This window comes from Phallusia mammillata, chromosome 1, assembly GCF_965637545.1.
Source record: "Phallusia mammillata chromosome 1, kaPhaMamm4.hap1.1, whole genome shotgun sequence".
In the NCBI taxonomy this organism is placed as follows: domain Eukaryota; kingdom Metazoa; phylum Chordata; class Ascidiacea; order Phlebobranchia; family Ascidiidae; genus Phallusia; species Phallusia mammillata.
This window is the reverse complement of record NC_137252.1, coordinates 25,179,612-25,191,653: the sequence shown is the minus strand read 5'-3', so window position 1 is coordinate 25,191,653 and position 12,042 is coordinate 25,179,612. Positions and strand designations below refer to the sequence as shown.

Here is a 12,042-nt window from a genome sequence, read left to right as displayed (position 1 = left end):
AAACAACAAACTCAAAACAAAAACATTCATAAGCAATAAAAAGTTGAGCGATTTGATTCCCACTGATTTTGTGTTACATTATAACCAATACAAAAAAATGCTTTATTATGTCACTAAACAAAAGATAGTTCAATGAAAGTGCAACATTTTAATGCCTGTTTTGATGTTTAAGCAGCTGACTGTCAAAATAACCATTAAATTTAGATAATATGTGATTGCTTATACCAGGTGAAGCATGTCAGTGTGGTGTAACAAAATGACCAATTTGAGACTGTAAATCGAAAGGACCAGAAAGGGTGCATCTAAAATATACAGGATCGCTTGGTAGCAATTGAAAGGTGCACCAAGCAGAATAAAAGTGCACCAAGCGATATAAGGGTACATCAAGCTATATAACGGAAAACCAAGCGATGTACACATGCACCGAGCAATATAAAGTTGCACCAAGCGATATAAATGTGCACCCAGCGATGCAAATGCGCACCAAGCAATAAAAAGGTGCACCCAGCGATATTAAGGTGCACCAAGCGATCCTGTATATTTTAGATGCACCGGACCAGAAAGCTTGAAACCTTTTCTATTTTAGTTGTTAAAATTGAAAAAGCTTTGGAGTCAGCATTGCGGAGGTCTGACCGCTACAGCATCACTTTGTTTGTTTCCGTTAAGGTTGTGTGTCTGATTTTTTTTTAGCTAAGTTGACATAACAATTAAATGTCTAAATACATTACAAATAATGAGCTTTCCACATTGTATATATGCTGATTTATCACAGTTTTTTGTGTTATCATTTCGTGACGAAATATTTTACCATTACATATCAAAAAACATTACAAATTCAAAAAGTCGAACATACACAAACTCAAAGTCTTTTCATTTGACTATTCCTAAACAAATTTAAAACCAATCAGATACATTTATCAGGTTTCTTAAAATAAAAACAAATTGACTTTCGCATTAGAATTTCATTCTGCTGCGTGCTGCCGGGATCCGCATTGGGATTTTGGTTCTTATAAACTCAGGCCCGGGGTTTACAAGATTGCAACGAAACGTTGCGTCAACCAAACAAACCATCCAAATGTTTGCTTACGTTATGTTTTGTACCCAAACAAACTTACATTACACTACTCTCAATTGCATCATTTATTTTGAAGTGACGGCACGGCAGACACGTGTGAAACACCAGCCTCCTTAGAGCCTGTTGGGCGGCAGGTATGGTGTCTCAAGGGAATGGATAGATTGATAACACAAGATTCTTCTCCGATAGGACGCGACCACAATGGCCTTGCAGGTGCGGCGTGCGTTAGTGTGATCCACTCAAGTTGCTCACGATTAACCCGTTGATAGAGTCTCACTGCTTTACTTATTTCGTCTGGGTTGTTGCCGAAACTAGTTTGTTCAAGATCTGTGCTTGCAATTAAACCTTGGAAGATTTCACACCTTATCTCCTGCAAACGTCGTCGTATGCCTTCAGCCAGATATTGATCTCGATAACTAGTGAATTCGACTAAAGAGATTTCTTCCTCCAAAGAACAAGGCTTGAACTTCAAATCAAACTCTCTATGGTTAGAATTCCAAACAAAGGTTGGAACTGCGTTCTGAACCACAGTTAAACGATTTATCTCACGCTTAGCTTCAGTAGAAAGTTGCAATGTGTTATTGCGTACACGATTTATTTGTTCCTCTTCTTCTTCACGGTTCCTGGAATGTCTGTTCTGTCTGGAACAATTAGAAAGTCTTGCAAATCTGATGCTTCTACGTCGGAATGAGCCTCTTAAACTCGATCGATTCATCACTACCTCAAATATTAGGCACACACAGAGTTGATTAACACTCTGTATTCTTGATTATTTGCTTTAAGCGATATCGTTGATTAGCTCTTGGCCAGCTAATCACAGCAGTGAGATAAAACCAAATTTAGTATCCACAAATAGAAACAGCGAAAACATCAAAGTCCACGCTTATATAACAATGCGAAACATGGGCCGGTGTACGGATACTTTTTCTCAATTTATTTATATTATTTATTTTAAGGTAGCCATGTAATTTATAGTGCCATAGCGCCTTTTAGTGAACATCATATGCTTTTTCATAGGGTGGAAACGACGCGTTCTAACACGAAACACTCTGCGGAAACATTGCAAATATCGACGGAAACATGTGTCACAATGGAACAAACACTATGTTTACTGTTAGATCTTTCTGGAACCCGAAAAATGGCTAGAAATAGCTTATGACTACCATAGAAACGGAAATATAAACATTAGTCTTTCCAGAATTGAGGGTAAACGTACTGCGAAACACTATTGCGAAATAGCATGCAATAGTTTTCATAAACATTGCGCAATAATGTTGCAACAACCGTTACACGTGCGACATACGTAACTAACCATAGAGATCAAAGAACCAAAGAGAAAGATAAACACTGGTACAGCCCGCAGGCCACATACGGCCCTTTCGTTCCGTCGGTCAGGCGCTAAGTGGGTATTACACAATATTCATGTAATTGTAATGTTACTTCGCACAAATAGGCTAATGGAATAAATCTAAACTAAACGCCTTTACAAATCATGTTATGCCACAGGGAAAAGAAATGATATAGGCTAGTGTCTTTTGTGAATAAGTCGATTGAAGTTAAGTCAAATTTTTATTTGCATTACGTTCTCATTTCCATCGTTGTTACATAGCAAGGTCCCTGAAAAAACATGGATTATCACGTCTAGTGTCCTCTTATCTGAATGATGCTTGGGTTTGGTGTTTTGGGTATGTACTGTCGTATGCCCACAACTTGCATATGATGGTGGTTGATCCCGCATGTTCTTCCGACCAAATGAAACCAACCCACCGGTAAACGGAAACACCAGCGCGGTTCCTCGGAACCTTTCTTGCGATCCGGTGGGCAGACTCGGGTGTCCCGGAGACAGATCCTGTTCACGATGGGAAGGTGGTCCAACAGTTGCTGTCGAGCCGATGGCAGTATAGCTTAGTTCGTTGCGGAAGGTGCACTATAACCTCGTCCCGGTTAGCTGATTTGAAAATCTCAAACCCTAGGGCAGTTTAAAGTGAAAACGGATAATTTGGGGAGAAGGAAACAAACTGTAGCCTACCTATATATGAACTTGTGAGGTCATATACCACATTTACTGTTTCTCGTGAGGCCCCGTAAAAACATAATTGACAACACCTGCCATCATTTAGTCTGGTGTTTTTTGATAGAAAATACGTATTTTTCGCCAAACGATTCACCTGTCAAGACAGAATAACGTTCAACATTTCAACAAACTGTGTGTAGCAAACAATATGCACTGCCTATGTCAGTTTATTTCCATGCTCTACAAAAACACACACACACAAAAAAGTGCATAAATCCTTCGTAGGTATGCAAACCTTTTATTAAATGTTTTTATTCTGTGAAACTTGATTGTAAGGTTTTCAGTGTTCCATTAAAAATATGGATGTAATATCTTTAAAACTAACGTAAACGCCGACATAATACCGTACCATCATAACCAGCGCCGCCAGGTGTCAGATTTATGGCCGTACACTGGCAACGTTTTTGTAATGTGTTGTTTCGAGGATCTTCTTGGGGCAAGTAGAAGTAAGTTTAGTTTAAAGTAAGTTAGTTTTTGAAAAGTACAGTATTGAAAGTTTTACTTTATTTAGATTCGTTTTGTCATTATCTACATATACTTATCAATAAGCAATGTATAGTTTTACATGTAAATTTATATACGTGTATTTCTTGCGTAACCCGAAAAGAGTTTGTAGGTTCGGATTTTTTATTTATTTTGGAACCTATTGTTTATTTAAGCACACAAAATTTAGGCATGTTTATAACATATCAGTGAGAGCACCGAGTATATTTGCTAAACCTAACATTTCCCCCAAAACAATTTGCCCAACATAGCTTTTTTAAACCACATTTGTTGCATGATGATTTACAGTTGAGTTGTGAATTGTGAAATGTTGTTAATTATTTGTTGTTGGTTTCTGTGGGCCTGTGGGGTGACTCGTGGCTTATATGCTGAAAAACCCAGTCTGCATTGTGTGGCAGCTGCACGCACGATTTTTTTTGGAAAAAAAAACTTTGCACGCCAGTTTTGGTTGGTTGCACGCGGAAATTTCACACAAAAGGCATTTAATTGTACTGCCTTGATCTCTTTTACTTGCTTTGCGCCTGCTGAAATTGGGCTTGCACGCGAACTTACGGGTCGTGCATGCGGGACATGTAGGTCCTGCATGCGCAAGATCTCTTCGGGAACTGCCATGTTCTGCAGACTGGTTTAAAACAATGCGATTTACCATTAAAACCCTTTAAATTTTTAGTAAACCTTGCAATGGTGGAAAGCACTTGACTGTAAACTTTTTTTATTATTTTGTTGTATGGTTTTGGACCATTTGGGGGAAAATGACAACATATTGGATGTCTAAAACTCTAAATCCATTGAAAACAAGTGTGTGTACAAATGTTCAGAAGTGTTTCTTGTTTTTAGAAAAGAAATGAGTAAGAGATAGCCATTTCACTCACCACCATGACAGAGCAACACCAAAAGATGAGAAGGGGCAATAAAAAGTCAACATTCAAGGCATTTGGAAACTTCTTTGCTCTGCACATGGTGAAGAAGTTGGTGACAAAAAAATCTAAAACGCAAACCAAATCTGTAGGGGGGACTAAAAGTAAACATGATGACAAAGATGCTATAGAAGCTGGATTCTCATCCAATGGTACTGATTTAGATGTAAATCTTCCACGGACTAACTCTGTCAGCTCATCGAAGGTTTTAAAAGTGGGAAATGGTTCTGAATCCTTTCTGTCTAATGGTGTTGACTTGAGCTCTGTGAAAACAATACCTGGGGCATTTGGGTTGGTCAATCATGGAAACACATGTTACATAAATTCCATTGTACAGTGCCTTAGTAATACTGATGCACTTGCTGAGTATTTTGTAATGGGCCAGTATAAGGCTGACCTAAAAAATTGTAGGAAAGAAAGAAGCAAAAAATATGGGACAAAAGGAGAGGTCACAGAAAGTTTGGCTATATTGGTACGTAGCCTGTGGACAGGAACATATTCACAGGATTTGACAAAACACCTTAAAGATACTATGGGAAAGTTTGATTCACAGTATAAGGGCACCACACAACATGATTCTCAAGAGTTTTTGTTGTGGCTTTTTGATAAATTGCATGAGGACTTGAATCAATTACCATCAAAGAAGTTTTCGTTTTCAAGAAAACAGTCGATTCGACGCAACAGTTCTCAGAAGAGTAGAAAAAGGCAATCATTCGTTCATGCCAATGATTCACACAATCATATAGATTTAAACCCAAGTAGTTTTATACAGAGGGTTTTTCAAGGCCAGTATCAGTCAAGCCTTACTTGTCCAAATTGCAAAAAGAACAGTGATACTCGTGACCCATTCCTCTGTGTGTCGTTGCCTATTAGACAGAGAACTACAAGGCCAATTTATGTAAATGTTGTATTTTTACCAAGCAAACGAAAAAGTGGCATTTTATCCAAAGGCATTGGAAAGATTTGGAAAATTGCGGTACAAGTGCATGTTGAAGGAAAATTATATGACCTTCGACAAGCTGTGGCAAGTGACTGTGGAATTCATTCCAGGTTGCTCGCATTTGTTGAAATTCAACAAGATGGTTTTCATGATTCTTATGGGGATGATCATTTACTTTCAAAAATTCCAGCTATATCCTCAATGTCTTCAGTTGCAAGCACATTGTATGTTTTTGAAATGCCTCACATCACCAAACTCACTGCAGGCACACTGCCTCGCAATTTTGCCAGCAAATACAACAGACACAACAAAGGCGACAAGGAAAAGAGCAATGGGAGTTCAGGCTATTCCAACCAAGACAGTATTGTTGTCTTGTGCATCAACAAGCTAGGTGCAAAAGACCAAGGTAAGATCCATGTGTTGTCAAAAGAATCAGTACGATAAAATGTATATTTTACCTGGTTCTCAATGGTTCTCAATTTTGGACAATATGCTTTGTTGACCAAACTAAGTTTTGGGCCTCTTTGCAAATAAGTTCTGTGCTAAAGCCCTAAAGTATTTGAATATACACACTTTTTGTGCTATATAATAAACAGGGTACAGCTCCCATATCGGTTTATACTGGCAAACTAAAGCCTTAAACAACTAGGTCAGCACATGAACAAATCATCGTCATTCAACTTGCCCCCCTCCATAAATATAACTGAACTGTAAAGGTACTGTATAGTTTGATGTAACTAAGTAGTTAATATGGAATAGCTATGAAACTTTTCATCCAGAGGTTGTAAGAATGGTTTTGGAGTTCACAATTACATGTCGTTTGGTCGTGTGTGCTACTGTTTAAAATCCTTAAATAGTTGGTTTATCACTGCCAAATGTGCTTTGGTTGTGGAAATATTTGGCTTTAAGAAGCCGTAACAAATCAAAACATTTGTGAAGCTGTCTGGCTTTGAAGTGTGAATAATGCTCTTCAGCTCCACTAAAGCACAACAAGACAAAAACTCAGTTCTAAAGCACCACCAAAAGTACTTTGCAGACCCTTAGAACCCACTCATGTTCTTATTTCAATCTTGGTTTTTGAAACCACCTCTGCTGTGTGTACATTTAAATGTATACATTTTGTGAAAAAGTTTTATTCAAACTCAATATTTGTGAAAAAAATATATCATTTGTGTACATGATATCCCCCATAAATAAAACTACACAAAGTTTTTTTCAATGCTTTGAATAAAATAAGGTTTGTTATTAATTATTCTACCTTATCCTAGTTGACTTATTTCTTAAGCTTGATTGCCACAAATCAAAAATAAACAGTTGCTTTAAAGATGTCATTTAAGTAAAGAAGATACTTAGATACCTAAACTATTAGGCATTCTGCAACAAAATTTGTCTGTATTAAAACCCTAATGTCTTGGATCATATGTGCTTGTTTTTTCTCAATACTAAACCAGGCATAGCACTCATTTATTGCAATGTTGGGCATGGCATTTATGTTAATAGTTTAAACATTTCTGCTGACCAGCTTTATAATTTATATGTTTTAGGCAAGAGGTTAGGTTCGCCAATGGTGTTTAGAGCCAGTAGAAGCATCACCAGTGAGGAGTTGCAAGCAACAATCACTACTTTAATGGGAGGTGCTGTAAAAAATGGCTTTAAACATGACAACCCTGGATCATTGTTTACAATTGAGGTACAGTATAACTTTTTTTCATTGATATGGTATTATATATATTACATTTACATACAAACTGGCCATTAAACAAGCTATCACAGAAACAACCAGAAAAAGACCAGTACAGTGAAAATGTTGGCTAACTTTCAGTTCGTACACCAATTATTGACTGTAAGAGTATTTTTTCTTATTGCAAGGGTTACAATTGTTGAACTATGTGATGGTTAAGAGCTGTTGACATACCATACAATTAAATCAATATAAAGTTGTGCTAGTTTCTCTACGTCAACTAATAGGTTATGCAAGACAAACTTGTGAAAGAACATTTGTAAATTCAATTTAAAAAACATGATTTTATCCCTGTTCTTTTGGACAGGTTGTGGGTGGCTTACCAAACAAAACATGCATTCTACAATCCCAACAACCGCTGTTACTTCCAACTATTGAGAAAGCTTTGGAAAATTGTCCAGCTGGTGGACCACTGCACATTAAATTAATGACAGTGTGGGATAAGGGCAACAAATCCAGTTTCTTGGACAAAGTCACTGAAGAAAAGGTGGGATATAAATTTTCACTGGTTTGAAGTTAACTAAACAATCTCAATTCGAGCTGTTATAATGGATACATATGCTGACTGAAGTATCAATAATATGCTTTTGGTGTTTCTGTCTGTCTGTTTAACACAAAAGTGTTGCTTTAATCTTGTGACCATATATTATCTCTGTAACTATTCAAAGATCACTTAATAAATCGTTCATCTATTGATATTGCTTACAAAAATATTATCTTTGCATTGAAAGTCTGATATTCATTTTAATCGCATTGTGAATTTTTCTTAAGTGCACTCAGCCTTTTATTTACTTTTGAAAAATGTATTCCTTGTTTTTCTACGAATATTTGTTGTTCTATTTATAATTGTTAACCACTTCCGACACTCTTGCTCAAGAAACAGGGTTTATAAGTTTATGTTATGAATTATATTGGTAACCTTATAAATTGGAAAAAGTTGTTTGGTTGGGAGACTTTACCACCTGTCCAACTATCCTGGTTATATTCTAATACTCAGGGCTACCTCCCAAATGCATGGTTGGTCCAAGAACTCGTTTTAACCTAAAACCATTTGTTAAAGTGGGTAATTCACTACTGGCTAAACAATATGTTTAATAGTTTTAAACCTTAAAAAATGCTGTTCAATACCAATTCATCATGACACAATACAACATGACAGCATTACAGTTACATTGGTAGATTCTAATCTTTCATTGTCAAACGTTTTTGCAGATTGAAGTTCAAGAAAGTGTTCGTTTGCAACGTTTGCTTCATGAGCAACCAATCACTTGCTCATTAGAAGAGTGTTTTGATTCTTACACACAAGTTGAGGAATTGGGACCAGATGATTCATGGCTCTGTCCCCATTGCCATAAACAGCAACAGGGCACTGTCAAGAAATTGAGTCTTTACACGCTTCCAGATGTGCTGGTTTTGCACTTGAAGCGATTTCGGGTGTCAGAAGGAAAAAGAACCAAACTGTGTACAAGAGTGGAATTTCCAGTGACTGGATTGGATATTTCAAAACACATTTATTGGTAAGGGAAGGTGTAGTTAAGATGATACTTTTTTTAAATATGTGTGTTTTATTGCCACTTGATGGCAGTTTTTGAAGAAAAAGTGATATTAAATTATATATATTGAAGAAATGTAAAAGCATAGAGCCAATAAATGATAAGCTGCAGACAGTGCACACTGTTTCGACCTATAAGGTCTCATCAGTGCAGCTGGTGACGAGAGATCGGCCGATGCCATCGCACAGACTAGGTGATGTATGGGGTTGTACCCTGTTGCTCACCACAAACTGGAGTGCCGTTTGATGGCTACACTAGCCAATGCGGCCGATCTCTCGTCACCAGCTGCACTGATGAGACCTTATAGGTCGAAACAGTGTGCACTGTCTGCAGCTTGAAGAAATGTGCTGTACTGGTAAAAAAATTATGTGCCAAATTTTAGTGAAAAATTTTTTTTTAAATGTATATTTATTGTAAATTTTTTTACTGTTTGAAAACATGTAACAATAAATATTTAGTGATCCATCAAAGCATTCATCAAACAGCACAAAAGCTGGTTCATGGAGAACAGAAGGAATAAACAATCATATACATGGTGGAGAGGAGTACCTTTATGACTTGTATGCTGTGTGCAATCACTTTGGTAACCTCAATTCTGGACACTACACAGCATGTTGTAGCAACCCATTAAATGGGAAATGGTAAATAGCTTGAAATATTCATGCATCATAAATTTAATTTCATACATTTCGCACTGTGCACAATATAGGTAGTCACAAGCCGTATATTTGCAAAGGGTTGGTTGTTTCCTTATGCCCATTTTCATGTGTCAGTTCTTTCCTATTTTTTTTTAAACAAAAACACACAGATGGAAACTATAAATTAGTTTTATGTCACACCCTGAAACTGAAATTCGTATTTTACCACATTCAAGGATGCTTGACTCCACATTAACTTGGCTCTTGACACCATTTCAAAAACCATTTCTCTATATTTTTACTAGTCTAGTAGGTATATAAAAGTATCTGACTACAAGAATATATTTTACTTTTTCTTGTTTTAGTTATTTGTCGTGTATTTCCTATTTCTTGAAAAAAATATTGCAGCTTGTAATTTCAGCTTGCTATGTAATGACAAGTGAATATTGTGAAAGCTAAACATTAGGGATTTTTCCCTGTTCAATGTAATAACCCTGTCACTGACCCATGTATCTTAAATATCTGCATGTACAGGTACCAATTTGACGACAGCAACACAGAAGTTATTGCTGAACAGGATCTCTCATCACAGTCTGCTTATATCCTGTTTTACCAGCGTAGATCAGTAGCAGCTGCTCTATCATGTGGTGGGATGTCCAACAATTCAATCATGTCCGACCATTGGGCCTTCAACTTGCCTCAGTACAAGCAAAAAGTACAGGTGGGTTCTGGAAATAAATAGTGTTAATCTCACACATAGTGAAGCAAAGTTTTTATTCCATTGGTGTCATTAGTGATGGGACGAGTGCCCGGTACACGGTATTGATAGTATCGAATAATTTCAGTGGTATCGACACAAGTACTAATGACCACCAAAAGTACAACACTATATTTAAGTACTTGGTAGGCGGTATCGGAAGGTATATACAATTGGAACCCCTGCTTGGTGTCGTTACTCGCTTCCAAATCTGGTAGTGGTTATTGTGCAATGATACACAGGTCTATTAATTTGTAATTTATACTGCGAAACATAAAAAAGCTTTTTTGTCATAATTTCAAATATGTTTTATTTCAAAGCAGCCATTTTTATATTTTTGAAGCTATAACATTTTATTTACTGGTAATGCACCAAATCAACTAAAAATGCTATTGGTTTAATTAAACGTGTTAATGACACTCCAAAACTGATAACGTTTGTATAATATGCCACTGTCAGTGAATAAAGTGGCCATGGCCAATATTTGTTCTTCAAACAGACAACATGAACATCATTGTTTACTGTTTTATCAAAACTGATTCTTTTTGGATAAGGAACTAACATTGACATTTTAGGCTAAATATGAAATACAAGTCAAATGAATAATGTGCCCATATTACTGAACATTCACTTTTACTTTTCAGTTTATATCACAAAGTCGTTTAAATCACCACTCAGTAGCCCACGGGAACGGCAGTCTTGCAGTCAAATCCGTTTTGAGCAATGTAAACAAGATTGATGCTGCTATGAGTGTCATGCAAAACAAAGGGAAAGCTGCTGATGATGAAAGTGACGAAGGGGGTTTCGATGCCCCAAGAAGACCGTACGTTCGCGGCTTGCGAAGACAGAACTCAGCAATTGTTGGAAAACCGGAGAGTGTACAGAAAAACGGTGAACTGCGTGGTCGCCAGTATCGTTCATATAGAAACAATCGAAAATTTCGCCAACAAACCAGTCCAGTATAAATGCTGCCACGTTTTTTATGTTTATTTTTGTAAATTTGATACATGCAAAGGCTGCTGTTTGTCTTTCATATATGTTTTCAATATGGTGCAAGCGCTGTAAGTGGAAGTTCGAGTGGTCTTCCTTCAATGATTGTGATTTCCTTTTGTCTGGGCAGTGTTACTATTTCATATTCTTTTGATATTAGCTATTGTTTCTTATATCAGTTGTTTGTGCTACAATTCTTTGAAAATGATGCTTTTAATTCAATCCTCTATCAATGTTGATGGTGTACGTCATAGTATTTGTCAAATGTGTTTGTCCAAGCAAGAACGAAAGTGCACTTTTGTGTAAAATATTTTCAAATATATGTTTAATTTGAAATTATTAACGTGGTCACGTGTCTAAACTCGGAGCACTCGTTTGCACAAGATCAGATTGTATGTACACTAGGGGTGGGCCAAAACTGCTAACGTTCTTTTTAGTCGAACCGAGCATCTCACGTTAATGCTTATAGTGCTCGGCCCAGCAGCTCGGTGTATTATGACGTCACAAACATTTATATTTCCACGATAGTTTTGCAGTTTTCCCAGGTTCCTTACGTCACCGGCGCCAGCGGTATATTAAGCTGTACAGGCCCCGGAACTACGCGTTTTCCACAATCAAACGCATTGAAAACATTTTTTTTGTTCTTGGATACCATTTCGAAGTTTCGTATGTTAGTATAGCATAAATACGCGAACTTATTGCTCGGGTTAGTGTGTGTAAATGCTCGGCCGAGCACAGAGTATCAAAACCAGCGATGTTCGGTACCCATTGCAGTACTTGGGTTCTGGCTTGGCTCGCCTTAACCTTTTCTAGTTTGGAAAGTGTTTCACAGGACTGTCACATCTCCGCTCAA

The 12,042-nt window shown here is 37.1% G+C and overlaps 2 protein-coding genes across 4 annotated transcripts; one reads left to right on the top strand and one right to left on the bottom strand.

The window, feature by feature from the left end:
• Positions 1-1,136: 1,136 nt before the first annotated feature.
• LOC145209553 (uncharacterized) lies at positions 1,137-1,927 on the bottom strand. The gene has a single exon (XM_080079869.1). The coding sequence runs from the start codon at positions 1,788-1,790 to the stop codon at positions 1,137-1,139; it is 654 nt and encodes a 217-aa protein (XP_079935995.1). The 5' UTR covers positions 1,791-1,927.
• A 1,589-nt stretch (positions 1,928-3,516) lies between these two features.
• On the top strand, positions 3,517-11,528 carry LOC145219354 (ubiquitin carboxyl-terminal hydrolase 31-like). Of its 3 annotated transcripts, none has more exons than XM_080086737.1 (8): positions 3,517-3,595; positions 4,491-5,916; positions 7,055-7,200; positions 7,559-7,738; positions 8,464-8,768; positions 9,263-9,445; positions 9,977-10,163; positions 10,844-11,528. In XM_080086737.1, the coding sequence occupies exons 2-8, from the start codon at positions 4,530-4,532 to the stop codon at positions 11,162-11,164; spliced, it is 2,709 nt and encodes a 902-aa protein (XP_079942863.1). In that variant the 5' UTR covers positions 3,517-3,595; positions 4,491-4,529; the 3' UTR covers positions 11,165-11,528. The 3 variants fall into 3 exon arrangements, with proteins under 3 accessions (XP_079942863.1, XP_079942857.1, XP_079942869.1); XM_080086731.1 differs by having other exon boundaries at positions 3,534-3,611; XM_080086743.1 differs by lacking the exon at positions 3,517-3,595 and adding an exon at positions 3,623-3,765.
• The last annotated feature ends 514 nt before the right edge of the window (positions 11,529-12,042 follow it).